General features: G+C 58.8%; 1 protein-coding gene across 1 annotated transcript; it reads right to left on the bottom strand.

Moving 5' to 3' along the window:
- Positions 1-4,208: 4,208 nt before the first annotated feature.
- Positions 4,209-16,990, bottom strand: PDYN (prodynorphin). Its single transcript, XM_090020494.1, has 3 exons — positions 12,311-16,990; positions 6,955-7,102; positions 4,209-6,261 (listed from the first exon to the last, which is right to left on the bottom strand). Exons 2-3 carry the CDS (start codon positions 7,081-7,083, stop codon positions 5,638-5,640), a joined length of 753 nt encoding a protein of 250 aa, XP_089876620.1. The 5' UTR covers positions 7,084-7,102; positions 12,311-16,990; the 3' UTR covers positions 4,209-5,637.
- Positions 16,991-26,445: the final 9,455 nt, after the last annotated feature.

Below are 26,445 nucleotides of genomic sequence, written 5' to 3'. Positions count from 1 at the left end.
GCCAGCAGCGCGAAAGGGAGGTGCTGGCTGGCTCAGGAGGCCGGAGAGGAGGAGGAAAGGGAGTAAAAGCGTGCGAGGCAAGCCGGGAAAGCTCCTGGCAAAGGCCCCAGAGCAGGCAACGACACTCGCATGCTCCACTTCCACTCAGCTGGGAGAGAAGCAGAGTCAGGCACCGGGCCTGCAAACTTCAGAAGCATTTCCCGGGTGTCCTCAGCTGCTCCGGGCTGACACAGCGGGAGGACAGGACACCGTGGATTCATAGCTTGTAAGGCCGGAAGGGATGAGCATTGGGTCCAGCCCCCTGCAGCACTGGCTATGCCAGAGCTTGGGAAGGAGCAACCTAGCTGCATGCAATGATGTGCAGCGCTGTGACGCCTGGGTCGGCCCCAGACAATGGCGGCAGGACCCATTGCAGAAGGCCATTTGTCTCAAAACCGGAGTGCAGGCAGAAGGGAGGGGGCTATGGTCAGCAGCGTGGACCGGTGCCCGGCCACGGCTCTCCAGACAGCAGGTCAACCTGCCACAGGAACGCACGCGGGTGACCTGGTGCCCAGCCGGGAGCCTCCGCACTACAGGTCAACCTGGGGGGCAACGGCGGTTAAATGAAAGGGCAACATCCCTTTCTCACCGGGCGTAAGCCGTGTCCGAGTCCTACTGCCAACCTGCTGAATTGTGCGTCCTCGCAGGAGCGTCAGGCCAGGTGACCTGGCTACAGCTGGTTTCTGCATAGCTGGCCTTTCACTTTCCTCCCACGGGGCATCCCCCAAAGCCGCTCGCCCAGCAGCAGCACCCAGGGAGCCTTGCTGTCTGCAGGGGAGCTTGCCTGCCTCGTAGGCATGAGTATTTCTTGCACACGGGACCAGGAAGCATAGGCAGGAACAGTCCTGGAGCAGCTCAGGCTGCCCAAGCTCAAAGCCAACTGCAGAGAAGTCCAGGCGGAGGGTTTGGTCACGGGTCTCATTTCCCTACTACACAGAAATGCTGCAATGAATAAAGTCCCGCATGCGCAGCCCTGCACATGAGCAAGAAGGAGAACATCACAGTGCAGTAACACAGTCCAGGTGGCCTGTGGTCACTGCGCTGGGAAGACCGCAGCGCTGTCAAACCCTGCAGCTCAGCAGCTGGTGCCAGAACCTCTCTGCAACCCGGGGATTTTTCTCCGCCATCCTCCCTGGCACCTCGCACAGGGCCCCCCCAGGTCTGCTCGCTGGGAAGGGGCAAAGTGGCTCACATTCAAACCACCATCCAGCACCTGTTCAAAGCCAAGGCCAGCGGAGGAAAAGGACAGCTTCACACGGGAAATGTCCTTGCAGAGGTGCGGCCGCAAGCTCGAGGAGCGCGATGCTGTCTGCAAGGATCCCGGGTCACAAGCCTCGGGCGAGATGGGTTCGGGGTGCAACGGCCGTGCTGGGAATGGCAGGAGCTGCAAGCGATGTACAGCTGCGGGGGAGCACAACCTTAAGAGCAAGGCTCGGCGCCTGCACGTGCCACAGCAGAAGCATTACCTGTGTGTTTTCCTCGGAGGGGAAAGGAAAAAAAAAAAGATAAATAAATGAACCTGCCATGATCCATTATCCTTGCTCTCTGCGGCTGAGCTCACACCTTGTTAGCACCTGTCAGATGCCGAAAGGGAACAGCGAGAGGCTGCCAACCTGGGCCAAGAGGAGGTTTCCTGTTGCAACACCCCACGTCTCCTCCCCATTTACACACGCATCCCAGCTGCCTCAGAATGCCACAGCTCCTCCTGTCCAGATACGACTCAAAGAGGTTTTTTTAATTAGTCCCAAGGAAATTTAAAAAGGGGGGTGGGAGAGCAGTTTTAAAGCAGTAGTGGCTCCGGTTTGACTCCAAAGTTTTCTCTGCAGATGTCGTGTGCCTCCCGCGGGCCTGGAGAGACCCAGCTCGAGGTGTGTTACTGCAAATCCCTTTTTATGAGGCTAGCAGCTCCCAGCGCCTACCTGCAAGAGCCTCTCGCTGCTCTCCGTACCTGGGTTTTAAGCTGATACTTCTCTACCTCGGAGCTGCCACTAAGCGGAGCTCACGGACTGGATACCAGAGAGCAGGGCCCTCGCTCTCCCTGGGTGGGGGAAGCCTGCGGGCTGCCAGAGTGACATGCGTGCCACACATACATGCCAAAACCCTTCGACACCTGGCGTACGGCTGCCTTCAGAGAGGAGACAGGCTGGAGGAGACCCAAATTACCGGGGTGCTGTTTCAGAGGCAGAGGGGACCACAGATTTGCCCTGCTTCAGACAAGACCGCTCTGCCCCACTTACTTCTTCCTCCCATTGCAAACCGATCCCCAGATGTGCACGTCCAGACCGAGGTTACGGGCCCAGCCGCCCGGATACCACGACCCCGGGCTCCCATGTCCCTATAGCCTGCTGCCTCCTTTCCCATGAGCTCCCCGCCTTACGGCGAGCGCACTGCAGGCAGCGCCCGTAGCACAATCACGGGCGCGTGGCGGCCTCCGCCACCGAAAGAGGGAACGCGGTTCTCACCCCGCGGCCTGCTCCTGGGGCGGGGAGCAGATTGCAACGGCCCCTTCTCACGCGCCTGCGCCATTCGCAGAGCCCAGATGTTCGAGCAACGCAAGCAGCCCTTAGCCACAGCTGGCTGCAGGCGGAGCGCTGCGCTGCTAGACCAGGCGCTTACGTACCGTTTCCCCACGGCCACGTCCCTCCGGGGCCAGGCCAAGGCAAGGGCAGGAGCTGGCCGGCACGTGCCAGGCCCGCGGTGGCTGCGAGGCAGCTGCTGCTTCCTGCCTCGGTGACTCAAACGGAGGCAAAAGGAGCTCTGAGCAGAGGCGCGGGCATCCCTGAGCACCGCTGGGCAGGCCCTGCTGCTTCTCTCCCAGGTGCCTTGTATCACCCCCATGCTCCGGGAGAGCGGAGAAGAGGTGCAGCCCCCCAGCTCGCAGCCCGGGCATGCTGTTCGGCCCCCACGGGTCTCACCTGGGACTCGGGCAGGCCAAGCACAGAAGACCCCCCCGGAGAGACGGACACCAGAGCAGCCCGGGAGTGGTCCCCCACCCACGCGGAGTACCTGCTGCAGAAGTGAGCATCTGGCCATCCATCCAGAGCGAAAGCGGGCTCAGGACACACTGGCAGCTCCCCCCCGCTCGGCACAGCTGTCCCGAGGGCAGGGAGATGCTGCACAGCGCGGCCTCCTAACCAGCCCCAGCTGAGGGTTGTTCTCCTCCTCCCAAACTCCCCCTGCCCCAGGGGGGCTGTTAACTCCTGCAGGCCTGGCTGGGAGGCAGGATGCACCACCTCTCCATGCCCTTTCCCCTACTCCAGATCCCACCTTGCTCAGATGTGGGTGATCACCGGTTCCTGCTTTGTAAGAGCTCACAGCAGCTGCTTTGGTTTCCTCCCTGTCACCACAGCGAGCATGTGTTAGCTTTAATACGCTGCTTTTAAGGGGTGGCTGCAGGAGCTGTTTGAGCCTGGTCCTGTTTACGCCGGGGTAAATCAGGACCGAGCCGCTGAAAGCTGCCGGTGCGCAAGTCAGGGCAGGGGTGGAGACGGGGGAGGCAGGTAGCAGCCGCGTCTCGCTGGTGATGGGAGAAGGGCCAGGCGCCCTCCTCCCTGCCATGGGGCGCGGGCTGCCCCCGTGTCGCAGAGGGGGCGCTGGGGGCAGCACATGGGGCGAAAGGCCTTCCAGGCAGCTGCCCGGGGAGGAGAAGAGCTGGGAGCCAGCGGCTGCGGGGGAGCTGGGGCTTGTCTGCTCCTCCTGACACCGTGAGTCCCCAATGGGGGTGCAACGCCCGTAGGCTCCCGACGCCGCTCACGGACGCCTGCCAGTGCACGCTGGCCCTGCTCGCCCGCCAGGATGGCAGTGGCAGAAATTGGGGGTCCTCTCCCCTACTGCGGGGGAGCAGAGCTGACCCCCTGGGCACCCCCCATGCCCCATAGCCTGAGGAGGGAGCGTCCCTTGCTTCTTTCTCTCTGCCCTTGCAGCTGTGATGCCTGTTCCCCCCCACGCCCCCGGGCCCACACGCTCGTGTCACGCCCCTGGCACATGCAGGTCCCCCTCCCACGTGGGCTGGGCTGCCCGCTTGGGATTCAGGGGTCAGCAAGGCGCCTGCCCCGTCCCTTTGGGATGGCTGCAACCCCCCGAGCCGCGGCGGGGAGGAGAGGCAGCGCCAGCGCGGAGCCGACGCCGGGAAGGATGGGCCGAAGCAGAGCCAGACCTAACGACGTCGGCGTTTATTGGTCTTTGTAAACCAAATAACAAAAAAAAGGGACTGGAGGCAGACTCCGGGCGACCTGCACGCTTCACAAACAGCACAAGGGAGCGAGCGACTGCGGGGGGTGGCAGGGCTCAGCCAGGCAGCGCGGCCCCACGGTACCCCAACCTCGGCGGCCCCCGTGGCCGGGGGCTTCCGTTGCCCGTTATCGATGGGAAATGGAAATGCTCTGCTACCCCTTCCCGTCCCAGCCAGGGACCCCCCCTAGGGCAAGCTGGATCCTGACCCCTTTCCCTCGGCAAACTGGCCCCAATTCTGGCCCCGCTCTCACCCCATGGGCTGCAATGGAGACATACGACTGTCCCATCCAAATCGTGGGGGTCTCTGTGGGCCGGCTGCGTTAGAGAGCTCGCGGGGGGAGAGCGGCGTGCTGGCTGGCAGCTTCAGGCCACGAGTCTGGCTTTCAGCGCTGGCCCCGTGCTTTGATCTGTGCGAGCAGCATCCCCTCTGGGTGCGCGCGATAGGATGGAGACCGCGAAGGACGTTCAAAGTGGCACCCGGTCCCATGTGTGCCAGCCTCACCGGGGCACAAAGAATAGGGCAGTGCCAGCAGCGGGACGTCTTCCCCTTGCTCCATGCTTGGGCACAGAGACCCCCCCAGGGGCAGCAGTGCAGAGATCAAATCGGGGCGTCACGGAGGTGACCCCTTTGCTCTCCCTCCATCATGGTGCCTGGCAAAGCCACGCGGCTGCAATGGAGCCGGAGTGAAATCAGGCCAGCGGAGGACAAACCCGCTCCCCTCGGAGATGCAGGGCAGGGTGCAGCGTGCGCAAGCGCAGCACGAGCATCGTGCCCGGCTGAGCAGAGGGAACGGCACGAATGGAGCCGAGGAGGAGGAACAGCAGGCGAGGCCACTGCTCCGTGTTTGAAGTGAGGCGCAGCACCCGTGCTCGGGGCCTCTGCAGAGGGGATACTGTGGTGGGTCAGACCTGGAGCTGCGTCCCAGCCCGGGGGCACTTGGACCTGGTGTGCCGGTTTGGTCCCTTATAGGCCGAAGGGACCACCCCGGGGGTTTCGACGCAGGCCAACACTTCTCCCCTGGCGTGGGGTGTTGCACGGGCGAGCACGGCGGGTTGGCTTGGGCCATCTCCTAACAACAGCTGTTGGGCAAAGGGACGGAAATCCACCCGGGTCTGGGGCTGCCTGTCCGGTGCTGGGAACGGGCAGGTCCCAATCGCAGAACCGCGGCAGACAGCCCAGCGGGGAAGGCTGCAGATCGCAGCCCCCGCCCGACCCTAAACCTCTGGCTCGTTGGGGAAGCAGCAGCTGGGTGGTGACCGTCTGTCTATGGAGCGCGAGACCTGCGCTGCCTGGCTGAGCGCGGGGGACGCGGGCCGGGATGAGCGATGCAGTCCCTACAGGAAATGTGTTGGGTGTGGGGGGCTCTATAGGTCCAAGACCTCCTCCGAGTAGATGCTGGGGTCCTCGTCCGACCGTGTCGTCACCTTGAACTGGCGCCGCAGGAAGCCGCCGTAGCGCTTCTGATTGTCCCACTTGAGCTTGGGGCGGATGCGGCGCATGAAGCCGCCGTAGCGCTTGTGCAGGTCCTCCGGCCTGTCGCCCTCAGCCGCCTGCTCCGAGCTCCTCTTGGGGTACTTGCGGAGGAAGCCGCCGTAGCGCTTCATCTCGTCCTTGAGGCCCCCTTCCTCGGGCTCGTCCCTGGGCTCCGGCGCCGGGTCGCCCTCGGCCATCTCCAAGGCCTCCCGCTCGCCCAGCTTGCGGGGGAAGCCGCCGTACGTCTTGTGCAGGCCGCCCTTGCTGTGGGCGTTCTCGCGCAGCAGGGAGAAGATCTTGTTCTTGTCCAGCTTCTTCATGAAGCCGCCGTAGCGCTTCACAGGGCCGCTGGACATCTCCGCCAGGCCAGGGCTCCCGTCGGCCTCCGCCTCCAGTGGGGACAGGTCCTTTCCCTCTGCTGCTGCCAGGAAGGGGGCGAGGAGGGACAGGGCACCCTGGCACTTCTCCCACTCGGCGCCGGACAGCAAGGAGCCCTGGCACTCCAGCGCACAGATCTGCAACACACCGGGGAGGGCACAGCCATGACCCTGGTGCCACTTCTCCGCCTCCAACAAGCAGCCACCCCCGGGAGAAGTGGGGCACGCTAACGCCCAGGGTCTGGCCGGGATGCAGAAAGACGGACCAGTCAGTGGAGCCCCCTGACCTCGTGGTCTGGCTTCTGCATTTCCTGGCCCTTGGCACCATGCTTTACCCCCTTGCTGAATGGGTGGGAGATGCCATCGGAAAAGACCCGCGTGCATCAGGGTTAGAGCTGCCCCGGGTGCAGGGTGGCAGGGAATGCAGCCCGCTGTTGGGGATCTCTGGGCTTTGCTATAATAATCCTAAAATCAGTGGGCGTCCCAGGCATGCCATCCCTGAGCTGATGGACGGGCACTGCAGTGCCCTCAGGAAGTAGTAAGTCATGCTTTCTGGGGCTGGAGCCCGATGCGGTAAATGCCTGCGACCTGTTAAGTTTGCAAGTGAAATGTCCTGCTGCAATCCAGCGGACAGGGGCAGGGACCCGCTCCCGCTTATCCTGCCCTCCCCTGGCAATGCCCGATGCAAGCTGCAGGGTGAGGTCTTGCCTGTCATTTCAGCGCTTGCACTCGGGACAAGAGCCACCGAGAGCGCGGTCTGCTCGGCTGCGTTTTAAGGGGGAATGCCTGCGCCCTGCCGGGCCAGCCAGCCCCGCCGCCCCCAGCACTCACCAGCGGGTTGATGCTCGGCTCTGCATCCTGGGTCTGCGCGGCACACGCGGCGCACTGGGCGGCACAGTCCGCAGAGGCCGGGTCAGCCAGGCCCAGGCAGGCGGCCAGCACCAGCACCTGCCACTCCATCCTGCCCAGCAAGCACCTCCTGCAGCGGGAGAGACGGGACACGGCGAGAGGCAGGTGACATTTCACCCAGGCAGTGGGACGTGGGCGCTCCCGGCACAACCCCGGGGCACAGGCCCCTCTCTGCCCATCTCGTGGGTCTGCGGGAACCTGGCAGGGGTCGCTGAGCCGGAGAGGAGCTGGGAGCAGAGGCAGCCCCGGGGAAACGGCGCTGCAGCTGCACCCCCATCTCCAGTGCCACCAGTCTGCAAGGCTATAGCTACTGGAGTAACCCTGGTGGGAGCTCAAGGGGCTTCTCTGGGACTCGCTGGGAGAAAGGCCAGGCAGGTAAGGTGCTGGATAAGGTTTCAGGAGAGCCCAGCTCCACTCTAGGCTGCCCAGATGGGAAGGCACTCACAAAGAAATGGGCTTTGCACTTGCACTTGGCCTAGCCGGTGCATGTCGGTCACCCGGCACGTCTGGGAAACGGCTCCAGAAGAGTCCCGCAGGGACAGCCTGGCTGTTTGCCGGATACCCGGGGGGGCGAGGCAGTGGTGCCTTGCGGTGGTCTCCGCGTGGCAGGAGGGTGTAGCAGGAGCAAAGAGCCAGAGCTTGCAGCCCAGTAGCAGCAGAGCATCACACGTGTGTGCATGCACCGGCCTGCAAACTGTTCACCTGCAGGCCCCGAAACCCCCAGCTCCCACCCACGTGTCACCCAGGGTCCCGCCGCGCCAGCCAAGCCCAGCTCCACTTGGCTGACTTGCCTCCCCCCTGGCTGGAGATCTGGCCCGTTGCCCCCCTCCCTTAGGGCAGCCCCGACCTGCCTGGAGGTGTCTGACACGTGTCTCGGTGCTCCCGGGGCGGCCGTGCTCGTCTGTGCGTCAGGACCCTGCCTCCCCGGCCCGGCTCCTGCAGGCTGGACCCCCCACCCCCGCTTTTGGAGCGGTCGCTCGGGGACCTGCTCCTCCTGGTGCGGCGTTCAGAGGCGGCTGTTGCAAAGCCCTTTGTGCGCCGGGCTAGGGGCGGCCGCTTTCAATCAACAGCACCATGCACTTCTCTGCTGCATTGGAGTGGCTTGGAGAGGATGAATCACTGCTTTGCGCGCACGGCCTTGAAGAAGAAAACCATAGGAATCGGGGGCAGCTATTCAGTCGCGGGGGGCAGGGGAGGGGCACCGAGGCCTGCATGCAAGGCTTGCATGTTGCCATCACCGGGGAGCCATATCTCTGCCACCCCCGGGTCTCTGCTGCAGGGAGAAACTTCGTACCCCCAGGGTTTGACCTCCTGGGAGGACCTGGGGCAGATGGAGGGGAGCAAACTCCGTTCGGGACTTCATCGGACTTCAAGAAACGAGATGCCGGCTGGGCACCCCCGTCCTGCCTGGATCAACGCTCAGCAGGCGGGTGCATCGGGGCCGCAGCGCATAGAGCTGGCGCACGAGAACGGCCGTCTCAGCTGGGGGCTTCCATCCAGGGCGAGTGCAGAAAGCATCTGAAAGCCTTCTCCAAATGTCTGCTAATGCCCCCTCGACACTAAGCGTCCTCCTGTGCAAACTCTCCCCACACCCTTCTTCCCACGTCCCATGGGGGCTGCCACACTGACACCCCCACAGGCGGGCAACCAGCCCCTCCTGGCTCGTGTCTTCCAAGCACCTTCACCCGCGAGAGACGAGGTCAGCCGTAGCAGGAGGAGACCAAAGGCGCCCAAGCAGGACGCGCTCATTTTCCCCGGCTTCCATGCGGCTGCAGCAGCCGGCTCGGTGTCTGATACTGCGCCTTTCTGCCACCTGGATTCCCCTGCGAATAGGGAAGCGGGTGGGGTAGCAAGCCAGGAAACGCTGCTGGCCCGGGGAGGGAAGGCACTGGCTCCATTTCCCTTCTATCAGGAAGAAAATAAAATAAGGGACTTTCAGCCCTGCCTATTGCACAGAGTGCGCGAGAGGGGTCGTTGCACCGGTCGTGTTCATAAGCAGGTCTTTTATGTCCGCCGGCTGAGGAGCGCTGGGGCCTTCCCACATACCTGCAGCGCACGGTATCCTCAGCCCGTGTCTGCTAATGGGCGGTCACTGAGGCTGATGAAGAAATGCTAATGCTCCCGCATTGATCCCTGCTGAATTGAAATGTAATTGGGATGATCTGCATTTGTCACGTGCCGGGCGCACAGAATGAATACAATGCGAAGTCCACCGGGCTGGGACCCGGGACAGGGCCGCGCGGTAAATGAATAGTGGCATAGTGACAATGATTTCTATGGAGGCAGCATCTTCCACCCGGGATCTCGACGCCAGGGAGCCTCACAACCTGCCTGTGAAACAGGGCGTACATTTTTCAAAGTGAGCTAAGGAGGCACAGACTGGGGAGACCGGCTTGCCAAAGGCCATGTAGCAAACCCGTGGAAGAGGACAACAAGAGCTTTTTCCTTCCCCCCAGCACCAAACCCCGCTCCCTCTCCGCCCCTCTTGCAATGGGTTGCTAGAAACAGGAGTAGGGGGTGAGGCAGCATCAAGCCAAGAGAACGTGTCCTTAGTGCAGCTGCAGAGGCACAAGTGGAAATGCAGCCCCAGCCGTTCCCAACCTGGCGGGGTTTGCAACAGCCCCGTCGGGAAGGCTTTCCAGCTGCAAGGCGGGAGGTCACGGATCTGCACGGGAGACGAAGGAAAAGGGCACAAGACACGGGGAGGAAGGGTTGGTATGGAAACGCCCGCAAGAAGGACACAAAAGGTGGGGATGAATAAGAAGAAAAGAACAAGGAAGACACACACGGCTCCGTTTCTATCCCCAGGCCATCCGATGCCCGCGTCCTTCCCTGAGTGACGATGGGTGGTGCTGTATGCTGAGGAAGGCATCCAGCTGCGCGCAGAAAGATGCCAGCAAAGCCGCCTACATTTATGTTACTGCTGTGAAGGTCTCCGAGCCCCAGGGAAGGGTGTGGGCGAGGGGCAGGATTTGCAGCCTGGCTCTCACGGAGGGTGCTTGGCCGCATCTCACGCGGACCCCCCAGCACGGAGCAAAGCATGCAGTAAGCACGGCACTCCCGCGGCCTCCACTCGGGTAGGAGTTAGGCTTCTCCTCTACCTCCTTTCCCAAAGGCTCGAGGCCCCGGGTGCCGAGGTACCTCTCTGCTGACTTTGGTGCAGCAGCATCTGCTCACGCAAGGCCTGAGTGACAGCCTGGAGACTGCATTTTTCTCTCTCCAGGGGTTTCTGCACTTCGACTCAGTGACAAACGCCGTCTCCGAAACAAGGGGCGGAGGACAGACCCCCATTATCTGTGGCATTTCTGGCAATCCGCTCCCAGTCATTGATTTCTCTCAGGATGATTTAAGGCGCCTTATAAGCTGCAAGAGCAGGGAATTAAAGTCCTGACTCTCTGCTTATTGGATTTCATATTTCAGCGAGGAGAGCAGAAGAGGAGCCCCGCCAGCTGAGGGGAAAAGCCAGGCACCGCCCGACCTGCCTGTGATAATATTTATTGCAGAGGTGTTTGAAAACAGATGTGATAAATTATAGGAGCGTTTAGCACCGTGCGAGAGGAGAACGTTTCCCTGACACTTGCGGCGTAACATGCCGCACACGACTCCCACACCCGGCGCAGTCAGAGGCCGGGGCTTCGTGACGGCTGTAGCTCCTCTCAGCACACTGCTCTCCAGCACCCAAAGGTCCCTCCCCAGTGCAGACCTACACAATAATGAATGGGCGTGTGTGCGTGCACACACACACACACACACACACACACCCCCCCCAGGGCGTAGCACCCTGGATAGACAGCTGCTTGGGTAGACGGTCTGACATGCTGTTAACGGGTGCTGTGCTTCCAGGCTGCAAAACTGCTTCAGTTAAAACGTAGCTAGAGCTATTCGTAACTTCATGAAACAGGCACCTGGGGAGCTAAATTATTTCCTCTTTGGTCTCTCCTCAAAGATGAATTCTTTAAAAAAAATAATAAAGTTGATGCCAAATCCCTCTGGCCTTTCCCCAGCACATTGCATGTGTGCAGCTGGAAAACAACACAGCCCTGCCACAGCTTGTTTCACAAGCAGGTGGAAAAAGAAGGGGAAGGAAGGCAATGTCTGCAGCAAGTATCCAGGCACCCAGGAGAACTTTTACAGTCTTTTCTCCTGTGCCTGATGAAGGGTGTTTGTGCTGGAAAGCTTGCAATTAAAGAGGTTTTTTTGCAAAAATCTAGTTGGTCTAATAAAAGATATCGCCTCTACCATGAGTTCTGACTCCTTATGCCTGCAGTCCATAGCAGGTGATTTCAAGAAGTCCTTTATAACAACACCAACCACATTGCTCCAGGGGGTGTGAGGAGGGCTGCAGAGTCCTTTGGTTAAAAACACAAGAGATGTGAAGATCTTTTTCTTAATAATTCTCATCCCCAATACAACAGTGTGGATCTACCTGGAGCAGGCACAGCAGAGACACTGTGCATTTGTCCCACCACTTCGTCTATCCAAGCGACACCATATGTCCCTTCTCAAAGAGCTCAAATCATTTTGGACACTTCCTAGGACCCTATAAATAGCTCTATTATAAAAATATCTTTTCCTGTATCCAGCATTTGCATTTGGGTCTTTACCGATGACCTGAAGCTGTCTTACAGGCAGGTTCGGTTTATGAAACAAAGGTGCTCAGATGCAAAAGAAAAATGCAGAAAAAAATTCAACCACTCTGCCGAGTTTGCCCTGACTGACACCTGAAACAGTCTTACACGCGCACACGTACACACAAACACTATGTGTGTATGTGTAGACAATATAGACCCTAGATTTATATTTTTATATATAGATTAATATATATGGATGTATATACATGTCAGTTGAGATGTAGATGCATGTATTGAACCCCAAGCCCACTTTAAGTCCATTCTGAAATTTTTCTTTGTTTCTTCCAACTCATCCTGTCACCCCGTGGCAGATGAAAAGATATGGGACCTGCACTGCCACGAAGCACGAGGAAAGGATTTACAAGCACAGACAGGCCGAGAGACAGCAGCGATGGACACATACGGGGGGAATTAGAAGTGCCCAACACCACTGCAGGTCTTTAAATAGACCGAGCAGCCAGCAGCCGGTGTCAGGAGTCGGTGGCACGAGAACGCGGCGCTGTTTGGAAACGAGGACAGGATCGATACCTGGGTCGCCGTTGCTGCCAGGGAATGAAGAGTGAAGCCCGGAGCAAAGGATTCGGCCCCCGAGTCACTAGATTCAGGGGTGTGCGCACGAGAGATGCAGCACCCCACGGGGGTCTTACCTGGAGGACGCAGCCAGCCCCGGCACAGGTCCTAGCCCAGGAAGGGCAAGTTTATTCTGGGGGCCGCAGACTCCCTTGGAAAGTTGCGCGCTCCGGCTGCGTCGCCTGCCTGGGCTTCAGAGCAGTCTGGTCCTGGGGGGGAAGTCCCTGCCTGCAGCTGCTGCTTGTCCCCCGACGCCGAGAGCTGCAGAGCAGAGCTGGCTCCCCGTCAGAAACACAGCCCTGCTGTTCCCGTGCCCTCTTTTATTGACACGGAGCCTCCTCCTGTCACCGGCACAGGCTCCCCGGAGCCAATAGGGGCACACGGAGGCTGTGAATAATCAGGACCAGGCAGGCTCCTCTCCACCGCCCCGAGCAGGGCTGCCTTCCTCCCCAAGTCCTGGAAACACAAACTCCGCGCAACACCCACCAGGCATCTGCTCGCAGCAAGAGTGTGCAGGGCAGGGGGCGGCTGCACACACACTCGCATGCACACACACAGGGGTGAGGGAACGCACGTTCCACTCGCGACGCGCTCCCGGCCTGCCCGGAGGGTACGGCAGAGACAAGGCATTGCAGACCCCGGGTCGTCCCGGGAATCTCGGCTCTCGGGGCCGGTCACGGAGCAGCACGCTCCTCGTCGCGGGGGCCGGCGAGCATCACGAATGCACATGCGGTCGCACACAAAGAGGTCCTGGCATTTGAACTACCAGCCCTCCCAGCCCTGGCCCCTTCAGGTCGCCCAGCAATGGCGATAGGATTGCACCCTATTGCATGAGGCCTGCAAGGCGCTACCCTCTCCGCAGCACTACGTCCAAGCCCCCGCCGCCCCAAGAGGCAATGCAGAGCAGCAAGAAGGCAGGGCCCTGCTCTCACCTGCTTCCCAAGGTCCAGACAGACTTGGTCAGCTCAGTGGTGCCTCGGGGACGAAGCCTCGCTGGAGCTACAGGAGAGACGAGAGCGCGTGGACACCGAGGGACATGCCGCACCTGCAAGCTAGGGTGTAAAACAGACCTGCACCTCCATGCGGGAACCCCAGGAACAGGCTCCCTGCTGCCCCGAGTCCCCTGGACCAGACCCCGTCCACACTCACATCGTCACCATTACAGGAGGCCTCGCAGGCCCCGAGACTTGCCTCTTCCCAGCCGTCTCCTCCACAAGGCGAGTCCGGAGCAGAGGGAGTCCCGAGCCGGCGCGGCTGCAGGCGGCGGGGATGCACGGCAGCCTCGCAGCCCTCCTCGATCGCCTCGTCTCTCGCCTCCCCCGGTGTTTTGTGCGCTTGGAGCTGCCTTGCCTTGACCTCCCGATGCCGCCTCGTTTGTTCCACCACTTCCACCCGCGCTCGCCGAGAAACGCGGGTCTTTATTCATCGCCCCAGATCGGCTGCATGTTCTCACCACCACCCACTCCACCTCCTCTTTCCCCTGCACATCCAGCTATTGATAATTACCTTGGGAGGAAGACAAAGAGAGGGGAGTACAATGAGCGTGGAGGAGGAGGAGAGGGAGCGGGTGGACATGGGAGAGGCAGAAAATGGCCCGGAGTCGATCCCCAGCCCTGATCCGTGGAGCCCACCTGAACTCCTGGTCCCAGGGCACTGCCCTTTACCCTTTGAGACCCTGCATCTCCCCTGCAGCAGCAGGGAGGCGTTTTACCTCTGGGACGTGGGCCTACGCCCCAAAGATGAAGGGTTTCTGAAGCCCCAGATGCACATGTTGCCTGGAAAACACGACCGCTGGCCTGGCTTGCCCTTTTGTTGGCAGCGTGAGTCCCTGCATGCTGCATCACAAACCATCCCACGGGGCTATTCCAGCCTGTGTCCTGGATGCCCCTTTCATGCTCCCATGGACGAGACCACGTGGGGCTGGGAGAGTCTGGCCACCACTTTCCCACCCTCGTGGAGCTCCTAGGAGGATGCTTACCAAGCACTTTCCTGGATATATCTCATAAACCTTTCTGGCTGCCACCAGCTTGGATGCCAGCTTTGTCTCCCAGCCGTTGCTAGTCATGCAGCCACAGCTGGGGAGGTGGTCCTCCTGTTCATTAACTCTTCCGTGGGGTTTAGATGTGCCCCCACAGAGCCAAACCCCTGCAAAAATCCACCAAGGGGGGAAGGGAAAGGTCCGAAGGGATGGAAGAAACATGCAGCTGTCATTACACAGGTGCTAAATGCAAAAGGCAGGAAGATGTGGCATCTAATGGGCCAAACCCCTTGGAGGGGCAACCCCAGCTACGTGCTGCTGAGGTGCAGGACACACTGTGCTGACCCCTTGCCCAGGGGGAGTGCCATCCCAATGCCAGCCCTCAAACTCCAAGAGGGCTGTTATTCCGGGGAAGGGGAAGGGGAAGGGCCTGGGCCCCGGATGCCAGGCAGTTGGAGACATCGCCCTTGCGAGCTCAGGACCTTTGCTCCCTAGACCAGGAGGGGAAGATGTTGGTGTCTCATGTCAAGACTCTCCCCAGAGACAGGTCGTGGGCCCGGTTTATCCCCTGGCCAGCCACGGAGATCTCTGCGCCCAGCAGCACTGGCTCCAGAGGCTACCCTCGGATAGACCCTGGGCCTAACCTGCAACCCGATGAGGGCAAAGCGAGGCCTCCTATTGCCTGCAGTGGCGTTGGGATAGGACCATCCCTCTCTGATGACCAAATGCTGAAAAACAGCCCCCTAACTAAGGAGCCTAATGGCTTTTACCAGCTAATCCTCCCAAGCTGCGATGCACCAGTCATTTTTTTTTCAAAAAAAATCTGTCCTCTGTTTTTTCTCACTCATACTCTGGGGACAGGATGGATCTCAGCAAGTGCCCGCTGACTTGATTAATCGTCATCATCCGCCGTGACATTGAGTGCATCCGCCCACGGCACCGTGGAACTGAAGTGCGCAGCTCAAGGCCCGGAGCTGGGGCCTCATTGCAGCCTCTCATTCTGCCCCGGCAATTACGGGAAATGAAATAGCTGCCAGTTAGATCCATCGCTCCCCGCCTGGATGGTATCAGGACTCAGGCATCAAGCTGACATCAGTGGTGCCCACACGTAATTGCAAAGGCAAAAATAGAAGCCCGGTTTCAAACGCCTGCCCCCAAACACGGAAAGCCTGTTTGAACACACGTGTGCACCACGCAGCTCAGAAACGAGGGAGAAAGGAGCCGACGGCTGCCTGCTACCTCCATTCAGCTGCAGAGACTGTGTTACAGTGAATGTCATTCAGGATCTGAATCCGCATGAAGAGCCGAGGCGTTAAACTAAATGCCCCAACAAACGGCCATGGACAGTCCCCAGCTGCTAGGCTTTAAACCAGCTTCACTGCACTGCAGACAAAACCAGCAAGAGGGAAGCGAGTGCAATGCACGTTCAACCCTTAGGCCCGCAGAGAGCAGCAGTTCATAACAAGGTTTCTTAATATGAGCTTATTTCCTTTGGTTACAGGGGCAGATGAAATTACTTCTGTCCCTAGAGCCGATGAAGCTTATTACTCACTTAATGCTGCAGATCCTCTCTTGCCGTGACCCGTGGGGAGAGGACCCTCTTCTCCCACAGCAGGTTTTCCTTCTCTGCTGGCCCCGAGATGACCACTGGGTGCCTTTGCAGCTGGTCAGGTCAAGGGCTGCACAGCCACAGGGTCCATGCCAGGCTCAGGGGAAACATAAAAAAGAAAACCCACCCACCAGTAAGTTTAATTAATATTCATCCGTCTTTTCCTAATGGGAGACTGTCTCTGACTCACACTGACATTTTGCTGGGACAATGGCAATTAAGCACCTGGGTAAGAGAGACAAATGTGCCGTAATAGAAAAGTTAAGTTTTCTGAACTAGAGCTGTTAAAAGCTGGTTCGGAGGGAGGATGAGCATGCGTTGCAGGCTAGTGGAGAAGTACGTGGGTGATAATTTCAGATCAAGTCACACCGTGCCTGTCTTCACAACTCAAGCCCCTTGTTTTTCCCCTATGGCCGGCTGGCAGCCACTTCAAAACCTCTGAATTTTTGCACTTTTGAACTTCCTGCGTCTCCTTGTGCAAACCCCTCGCTGCGCATCTATATTTCTGATGGGCGAGATCCCTCCGGCAGATTAGGAACTGGCCCCTTTGGGAAAGCCCCGGGGAGCTGCATGAAGACGGGGCCCTGCCGGCAGAGTGCGGCCTCCGTAGCAAGGCCAGCTGAAGAGCGTAGGGCGCAGAGACATCATCCCTGCAGGAAATGCACCAGCAGTCGTGTCTGGCAGCTTCTCCCCAAGCAGAGCACACGAAGCTAAGAAGGAAGATGGCCTTCAGGAGTCCTCCTGGTCTGCGGTGCCAGGCTCTCCCCCCCTCGCTTGGCAGTAGCCACCCCTTGGGCTGTAGGATCCGGTTCCCCATCCCCTGTGGTGAATAGAGGATCTGCTCCCCAATGCCGCTGGTTGTTTAAGCACCATGGACAGGGAGCCAGGAAGGCTCAGGGCAGGGAAATCCTCCAGAGAGAAATGATCAGAAGAAATCTGAGTCCAGGCCTGGGGGGACGCGGAGGACTTGATCTCCAGGGGATCGGCAGAGCCCAACCTGAATGCAGACAGGGAGCAAGGGAGCGACCGTCAGACAGGATCCAGGCACCCCTGGCGCGGGCGTCCGGCCGGGGCCGGGCTGCCTACCCCCCTCCAGCCGTGCCGGCAGAAGGGGAGCGAGGGGGAACGGCATCTGAGTAACAGGGGCAAGGAAGCCCCTTCAACAAGCTGAGCAACACCTTTCTCTTCCCTAGCAGGTAATGGATGAGGACAATTTCCTGCTGCAGCCACCTCCAGACACCAGCTTACCAGTCGGGTACCAAATGGGAGAGATGAATCGAGGCAGCTCCGGCCTTGCTCTCCGGAGCACAAACCCTCCGCCCCGGGGAGGAGGATCTAGCGTTTGCGTCCATCCTTCTGCCCATTCAGGCCCCGGCTGCCAGCTCCAGAAATGCCAGCACCAGCCATCAGAACCAGTTTAGTCGCCCCTGGCCTATTGTGCAGCTTCTTGAGGCTCATTTTGGGAATTACCTGGCCACACACTTCCATCTGGGGGCGGAAAAAGGAGCCCCCTCATTCTGACTTGCAGGCAGTGGAGGGAGACTGAGTGTCTGGAGAAGCCAGACTGTCCTACCTCCCAAACCCTGATCCACCTAAGATGCCCGGGAGCGACTCTTGGAAGGAACCGGGGGAACCAGGAGTAAAAAGAAACATGGGAAGGTGCCGTGGGGCAAGCAGCTCTTTTGCATGACGAGCTGTTGGGCTCATGCCCTCCCGCAGCAGGACGCTGCTCGGCTCCTGTATGGCAGAGAGCACCGCAGGGGCTGGGCAAGCCGCTTTCGCCCTCACACAGCCCCACTCGCACGGGACAAGCTCTCCTGGTGTCCCGGGCCTGTCTGCATGGGAAGAGCAGTGCTCAAGGCCCCGTGAAGCACGCCGATGAGCCGGGGGGGCCGGAGGCTTCACGCAAAATGCTGTTGGGAAGAGAAAAGTCCTGCAGCCTCGAGGGCTGGAGACGGGGCCGGCAGAGGGAGCTGCCTGCTGCGGCTTTACACAGAGAATGAATCGAGACCTCAGGTTGCAGGCTCTGTACTGGCACTCACGCTCCTCCGCGCCCTAGCAGCCCAGATCACACCGGGTTTGGGCTGTGCCCCACCCCAGCTATAACGTGCCTCCATCCACACACGACCCCACCGCGCTGGAAGGTTTCCAAATCCCAGTGCTGCTGAGAGTCTGCTCATCTGATCGTTGCAGCAGCTGGGTCGAGAGCAGGCGGCCGGCCGGCAGCTCTGGTGCCCCACTGCCCGGCCTGATGGGCCTGAAGAAAAAGGAACGACCCCTTCCCGCAGCAGTTCGGGATCACTTCAGAGCAGCGCGTGCGTCCTGGATGCACCATCGTATGGCCTGGAGCACGGGCAGAAAGCCAAGGGATTTCTCCGCTTTCAAAGAGTGATCCTGATTTCATCCCTCTTAATTTCCACCGGATTTTTCCTGCATTTCACTGCTCGTTCTCAAATGCAATCCGCCAGCCTGCTAAACTGCGCAGGGTACGAATTAGGATTTAGGCAGGGTTTACAAGGAACGAGGCCAGGGTAGGTTATAGAAGGGGGTAGGGAAAGGAGCCAGAGCGAAGCCTTCTTGCTAGAGGGATGAAGATGTGAAATCTTAGCCAGCACCACAGCAGGCAGCAAAGTCCATCACACTAACTACATGATGGCTTAATTACAAGTTAGCAAAGTGCTTCGTTAGCAGAATGATTGTCATTAAGTGCACTGAGGTCCCACCTACTGACCTGAGCAGGGGTCAGGAGCACCGGCTCCCCAGGGAGCTGTTCTGGCTCCAAGTCTTTTCCCAATGACCTGCCTTGGGGCACAAAAGCCTGAAGGTGACACTGGCCCGGCTCCGAGAGACAGAGCCCGGGAAGCTCAAGGACGAGCTGTACCAGGACACGACTGCCGGCAGGGATGACGGCGAAAAGCAAGGGGGCAAACCCGCAGCATGGAAGACAATATTGTCACGCTTCCCTCTCGACCACGCCAAACCCTTCAGACTCAGAACCACCAACACATCACCTCTTCCGAGGGCACCGCTTGCTGACGCCCTCACTCACAAGGACCATCGCATCAAGGTGACGCAGTAGGTTAAGAATATAAAGTAAGAGCACAGTGAGGATAAGAGACTCCTAAATAAGCTCGTGTGGCTGGCATACAAGCACTGCACAGACCGGCGCTAGCTCTCCGCTGCTCGGTCGGAGGATACAGTGCTCCAGCGCGTCTCATGCTGAGTAACACAGCACATGCACGGCACACAGGACTCGCGTACCACCCGGCAGAGGCAAGACGTGAGGCTCCTTAGCTCATGCTGGCATCTCTAATCCCCTAGAAGCGGAGAGGAGCACAACCCAGACTGACAGGTGCCAGCAAAGGCTTGGCTGTGGGGACTTCTCCCAGCGATGCCCCACAGACACGGTTCCCCGGGTGCAGGGGTTGTAGGGCTTGGTCCCATTCAGCGAACACTGCCGAGCATCAGCACAAAGAGCGACCGTGGGAAAACCAACAGCTCAGGAGACCGATAAAGCGAGCCACTGGCACAGCTAGGAGCTGCTGGCATTTGAGGGCTACCTGGGGCTTTTTTAGAGTAAACCCAATGGTCTCAGTCCAGGTGGCAGGGAGCAGGCATCCATATCACAAGAGCCTTGGCATAACAGGTAAGAGGCCCAAGCCTGAACAGGCCAATGGAGACCTTTAGTAGTTGATGCAAATCATGATTGAAGCACGTCTGGCCAGGTTCCTGATTGCTCCTGCCGCCCATGGAGCCAACGGGGCTCATAGCCCAGTGCCTCATTCTCCTTGCCACACACACCAGTGTTGTCTCTCCTTAGCTACAGGAGTTGCCTGCACCCCCCCACAATAAACCGACCCTAAACCTACTGGGGTCAGGAGAACAACTCCTATAAAGAGCCGTGGAAGACGCATGTGGCCAAAGAGCCGGGCAGCTCGACTGGAGAGAGGGGTGAGACTGGAAGCAGGTGCAGACACAGCCCCTCGGATCAGAAGGCCAACTCGTGCTCCCCGCGTGCAAGACAAAGGATCCCTGTAGCAACCACGGCACCAACAAAGGGGCTGGAGTTAAATTTGCCCCCAAGGATGAATCACGCTGCCAACCCGGCAGCACCGCGGAAGCGCTACAGAGAGGCCGCAGCCACCTCCGTCCACAAATAGCCCCTCATTCATTTCAGCCTCGGGGATGGAAGCTCTTCGTGACGCCAGGCCCGGCGGACCCCGTTCGGGGGGCTGCGGGGACGCTGCCAGAGACCGAGGGGGAGAAAGTCGCACCGTGGGATGTGGCCACCTCGCGGGGCCGTGGAGGTGACCGGTTTCTTAGTTACCACCGCTGCACGCCGAGCTGCGAGGACGCGCCTGGTGGAAACGAGCTGCTGCCTCAAACGTTTCGGTTGGGAAGAATAACGCCGGCCTCCTTGTCCGCCCCATGCTGGGGAAGAGGGGCAGCACCTCAGAAATACTGTAGACTTGCACACAATGAGAGGAGTCCTCTGCTCGTGCCTGGGACAGGGGCGGTGGAAGCACAAGCTCCCCTCTGTCCCCTCTGCAGAGCCCCCGCGGGACAGCAGCTCGCTCTCCGGGCCCCGTCTCTCCTGCCGCTTTTGTGCAAGACGTCCTGAATAGTTTTCTGGGAAAGCAAAGCTGATGCTTGCGGGTGGCTGGCAGGACTGGGGGGAGCTCACGTACCCATCCCTGGATCCTTTAAGTTCCCTGTCACTACAACTCCTTACCCTTGCTTCTTCAGCTTGGGCAAGAGCAAGGGCAGCTGGGTTTCCGAGGGTGCTGAGTGATGTGCAGCCCCTCTCTCTGGTAGTACCAGCTCATTGCTGTATGCACAGGGGCATGCTGAGGCACGAGTCTTGCCTCCACCTTAGTGCTTCATGAAGAAGGGCTGTGTTCCTGCAAGTGAGAAGAGAGGGAGGCAGAAAAGGGTGACGATGGGGGATGATGACACTGTGGACCCTGCATGAAGCTGGCCCCCGAATTCAAAGCCCATCCTTCACTGATTCCTGCATCTGTGTGCTCACGCTAACCCCAGCAAGGCGCTCATGTTGGGGTCGTGTCTCCCCGGCTGTGGCGGAGACCCACCAACCTCCCCATGCACCTTGGTGAGGGAGTTAGCTCCAACAGAGCCCAAGCAAGCTCCTTGCTAGCTGGCCAGGGCGGCAGCCTCCTGCTTATGGCCAGCTCAAATAGCTGTATGTGCTGCCCACTGCACCCCTGGTCTTGAATGCTCCTGGACCCTCCAAGCTTTGTCCTCAGCCGCTGCCCATCTGGTCCCTTCCCCCAGATTGCATGCTCCATGCCCATCTCTGGCGACTGACCTGCGGGCTGTGACTCTGGACTTCAGACCCAAGGCTACCACTCGGTTCCTGCCCCGGGTGCCGTGGCAGTACCCTACCTACGGGCCCTGCCTGCCCCGGTTCTAATTAACCACAGCCCTAACCACTGGACAGAGCTGCCCAAAGCCCCACATCCCGGATGCAAGCAAGACAAGGAGCACACACCAGCGTGCGGACGTGTGCAATGGGCTCATCATGCCCCTGCGGTACTTAGTCATCTGTAGGCAGAGGTCTCGCAGCCCCGTACTCGGGCAGGGACCGCAAGCGGTTCCTCGATGCAGTGGGGACAAGCTAGGCCCAGGCGCACAGCACCAAGCAGGCTGTCTCCATCACCAAGCTGCCGGCAAGATAAAGGAGCTCTCACAGCTCGAGAGCACTCGAAGGCTCCTGGAAGGCCTGGGCTGCTATTCGCATTACGGGGAAGAGCTGCCCCTCCCGGGTGCAAGCGGGATGAAGTGGCTCATGCAGAAGTGGATTGAGTTCCACGCTTTGAACAGATTATCTCGGCAGCCTCCTACGCTTGCTGCTGCCAAACCTGCGCTCTAATCAGGAGAGCTCTCATTACAGCCTGCGCCGGGCAAGCTGACTCCGAGCCACCATCTCCGCCACTCAGCCCACTCCTCCAGGCAAAATTAATTGCTGATTGCACCCAGGAGCCCATCTGATCTTGTAATTAGCCTCCCCTGCCCTGATCAACTCCCCTCCCCTTGGCAGCAGAGGCACCAGCGATCACGCCATTCATTAGCAAGCCGCGCTGTCGCCAGCACAGATAAATAGCTCTGCAAAGCCCCCCCTGTCCCGGAGGGCCAGAGCGCAGAGAGCCTGCAAGCTTCTTAGACAGATTACAAGAGTCAAGAGATCGGTCTGTGGGGTTTTTCCTCCCTGTACAATGAAAAGGTCTCCTTGCTTAATCTCCACCTCCTCGTAGCTACAGACCAGAGGCACTGCGGAGATGGCAAGGAGGACTGCCGGAGCTCAACCAACCTCAAAGTTCCTCGAAGGGGGGACCTCAACGGTCCCCACTCGTGACTGCTGCGTGCATAGGAGGAGGGAAGCCCCGTAGCAAGCCCTGCTAGATGGTCTGGGAGCAGCATTGGTACCTGGGGGACTTATTCCTACTCCATCAACTCGAGAAAGATCGAGCTCAGGCTCGGCAGGGAAGACTTGCCAAGGAGCTACAAGGCAGACAGCCTTTCTTTGCATATGTTCTCCTCAGGCCATGCCGTATTCTGCCACAATGGCAAAGCCAGGGCACCACAGCTCAGGGCGTTGCAGTGCCCAGGTCTTTGCTAGGAAATAATCACACGTTCTGGGTACCAAGACTGCACAAGCCCTACAATGCAAGGGGCCAAATGCTGCCCAGCTACCTCAAGTGAGGAGTGGGATGTTGGACGGGGCAAGGTTTGAACCAAGCCTCTCAGCTGCATGAGAGGCAGAAACGTCATGGGTAAGCTGGCAGCTGGCAGCCCGTGGCATGGCAGCTGCTGGTCCCTGAGCACAGCAAACCTCTCTAACAGGGGCAACACCATTTGCTCAATTACTGTACCTCTGTGCACAAATGCAGCGTCCACGCGAATGGCTCTGGGGGCTCAGTTCATCTGCAGAACCGCACAGGTAAATCACACTCAGCCTAGGAGCAGGTGCCAGGGCAAGGATTTCCTTCTGCCAGGAGCAGCCTGGCAAGGGTCAAATGCATCCGCCTACTTCTCTCCATCAGAAGAGACATCAGAAAGGCAAAGAAAAAATATCCCCTGCCCAGCCCCGCACTGACTCGAACCCACTGTTACTGAGACTGCGCATACAAACCCGACCCCTGCCCAGCTCCAGGCACAACCAAAATCCCTCAGCCGGTGCTGGGACTAGACTGCTGAAGGTAACATTGCCGCCAGGGCACTTCATGCCCTCTGCATGGCAATCCCCAGCGCTGCTTTGCTGCAGGCAGACAGGGCTGGATGCTCTTTGTGAGACGCCCTCCCATGTTGCTGGAAAGAGGGGTCTCATCCAAAGACTCCATTTGGGACCAGATCTTGCAGTGAGACAGCGGGAATAAGGATCACCAAATTCACGTGCAAGGCCAGTGCCTTCTAACGCACAACTTCTTTGCAAAGGGCTTCCAGCATCACCCAGGGAAGAGAAGGGGAAACAGCAGGAAAGAGGGATGTCTTTTTTGGCCAACAGCTTTTCTGATGGTGACCCAAGGGAGGTGGAAAGCCTGAAGCACTCCCTGCCCTCTCACACCCATGCCCAGAGGCTGCCATCACACCCTATTTCTATATGCTTCAGGTGAGATGGCACCTGGGGCAGCTGCATGTGGCTCATGCATAAATCGGCATCAATCACTCCCAATGCTTCGCTGAAGCCCCTGGGAGAAAAATATCCTGCCCAAAGGAGACTTCTTCTACCCTCCTTCACCTCTGCCTTTGCCCTTGCCAGACATCACTGTTTCTTTCCAGCCCCGTGACTTCAGCCGTGCTCTGCTCAGCTTTTGATCCCCAGCTTTTGGCTCGAAAGGTCTCTTTCTACTGGGGCTGTTGTGAAGTGGGCAGGCACCAGTGAACTGCAAACTGGGGCCACTGACTTCACTAAGATGACTCCCTGCAGGGACCTCTGCATAGTCGGGTGGTTGCAAGACCCGGACGCTCACTAACATCCCCAAGGTGCGGGCAGGCCAGAGGAGAACTTGTAGAGCTCCCGGTCCCTGGACAGGCGGCGCTGGAGAAGCACAGATTGAAGATTACTTCAGCTCCAATTAAGGGCATTGCATAATGAACATGGGACAATGGTGCCAGGGCAGATCCTAGTTTTGCTGTTGCTGACGCAGACCAAGAGGCCTAGGAGGATCCAGAGAAGGGAAACTCATAGTATTCAGTCAGCATGCATCCCTTCCCAGGTGGTAAACCTGCCCCCACTGGGAGTAGCCGGCTAAAGCCCCAAGACACAGCACAGCAAAGGAGGAGCCGGTTTCCTTCCCCTCTGGGGGAGCTTTGCAGGGCAGGCGTGGAGGTGATGATCACACATCAGCTCTGGAAGTTTTCAAGTATCTTTAGGTTTGTTTGTTAATGCAACTCAAGCAGCTGTCAGAGCCATTGAGCCTCTCCTGTGCCTCCAAGTGCACCAAGCCTTGACTATCTGTACTTTCCACCCAAAGGAGGTGTCAAAGCAATTAGTTCTCAGCCTCACCCTGCCTATTCAACGACTGATTAACACGGTCACCGACTCTACCCCGCGCCCTGTGGTCGAAGGTGTAACACGGAGAGGTGGGTGATGCTGGACAGCAGGCAGTAGCCCTCTCAAACAGATGGCTTTGCTCTAAACAGAAGCCTCTGAAACCAATCTCCCTGTATCCCTGACGCCTGGAAACCACAAGTACCAGAACAAGCTGTTCGAAGCTGAGTGGGAAAATACTTGAGAGAATTAAAGCACTGGGTTCAGCGATGTTCCCAGGGAATTTTCTGGTTGAAAACAACAATTCCAACCCGCCCAAGGGCTGGGTGTGGCAGGCAGAGGGATTTAGTCAGCTTCATTCATCTCAGAGGAAGCAGGGGCAATTGAAACTTGTGGTGAACCTGGTGAAGTCAGCTGGGCAACAGGCTTCCTGGCAGCACAGATCCATATCGCCAAGCACAAGGACGCCACAGGCCTTTGCAAAACAGTCTTTGCTGAGCCCTGGGTGGGACAGTAGCAGCACATGTTTGGAAGTGATGTGGAGGCTCAGAAGGTTTCTTGACAAGTGCCCAGCATGCCAGTACAGCAGCAATAGCAAACGGGGCCAAGTGACTCGCACCATGTCACGTCCCAGAGCCCATCTAACATATGACATGCTTTAAAGAGAGCTCCTGATTTCCAGAGCTTCGTTAAAATACCCGTCAAAGTCTGGCCCAGGGTGCGCAGGTTTTGGGAACGGTTTGGCAACACCCATTAAGAGACTCTTGGGAATTAAAGTAACTTGTGGAGAAATAAGAGCATCAGTTGCCACCACATCGCTGCCCTGGGCTGCACGGTCCGACTATCGCCTTGGTTCTGCCTCTTTGCAGCTCTATCTTCTCCTCTCATCCTTGCCTTACCCAGGCTGACGTCTTCAAATCCACTGAGGGGATTTAGACGCATGGCTCCCCTTCAAACGAATTGAAGTTATCCCTCCAAATCCCATAAGTATCTTTAAAAAGATCAGCCTCAGTCCTTTGGTGTTTCATAAACCAACATGTGCCTTTATGAGACTGCATCAATAAAAAAGGAGATGGAGTGGAAGTGTGGTCAGCCAAACTCAAAAACCCCCCCAACTTTGTGGTGTGCTGGATAAAACTGGGCCCAAAATAAACACCCCCCTTCCACTCCCAGGCAGATCTTGCAAAACCCAAACGCAGCCGCCACAGTCTAACTCTAATATTTAACCAACATCCGCCCCTCCGAGTAGAGTGCGCAGCTCTCCAGCAGATCCTTGGAAGCGGTGTTGTGCCTGCAGCTGTTTATTAGCCATCTGGAGAAAGCAGTGATTAGCGAGATGTTAAGCGTTCCAGGCTGAGACAAAGCTGTTTAAACTACAAAGCGCCGAGGAGGATTGTGGACCGCTGCCCCTAAGCAAACTAGAGCACCGGGTTTGGTCCTGCGTGCGGTCATCCCAATGGGACTGCTCCCTCCCCTACTGCGCTGTTCAATCACATCCCATAGAGAATAAAGGCAACGAAGATCAGCCCTTTCTACCTGTGAACAAGGCCTGTACTAAGTGGGAGGCTGGATGCAGAGCTCTTTCCTCTCCCCCAAAGATGTCAGTGTTGTGTGAGCACAACTGTTTCTTGAATCACACAGACCAGTGAGGCTGCAAGCTTTGGTGCACGCTACCCAACACCATAGGATGCGCAGTACCGTGGATCCTGTGCAGTCCTGTCCCAAGCCAACCCCTTGCTCACGGTACCGCTACCCAGCACCGTCCCATCTCTCCAGTCCCTCCCCATGCTGCACCGCAGCTCCCTCTCGCCCCATCCCAGGTCACCCAGCCCCCCCCCATTACTGCTGCTCACTCCCCCAGTGAAACGGACTGCTCTGCATCTGGTGCCCCCATCAGCCACCTCGCACCGACATGGACTGCGGCCCCAGGCGGCACCTGGTTGTGCTACTGCACACCCCCTCCTCCCCCAACCCCGCTCACATTCGACTACTGCACCGGACTGAGCTGTCCTAGTCACGCCCCACCCTGTCCCCGTGCAACCCCCCGTGCACACCCCACTCTGGTGCTGCCCAGCCCCTGCGCATCCCATCCATTCCCCACCCTGCTCCCATACAG

This window comes from Crocodylus siamensis, chromosome 10 (genome assembly GCF_052110815.1).
Source record: "Crocodylus siamensis isolate JL-2025a chromosome 10, ASM5211081v1, whole genome shotgun sequence".
NCBI classification, from domain to species: domain Eukaryota; kingdom Metazoa; phylum Chordata; order Crocodylia; family Crocodylidae; genus Crocodylus; species Crocodylus siamensis.
This window is presented reverse-complemented; position numbering and strand designations above follow the sequence as displayed.

Excerpts from the sequence above, each read along its gene's own strand:
- PDYN (XM_090020494.1), bottom strand. The coding sequence starts at position 7,083 with ATGGAGTGGCAGGTGCTGGTGCTGGCCGCCTGCCTGGGCCTGGCTGAC. Across the intron at positions 6,262-6,954 it reads AGCCGAGCATCAACCCGCTG|ATCTGTGCGCTGGAGTGCCA; the intron begins GTGAGTGCTGGG and ends GGTGTGTTGCAG.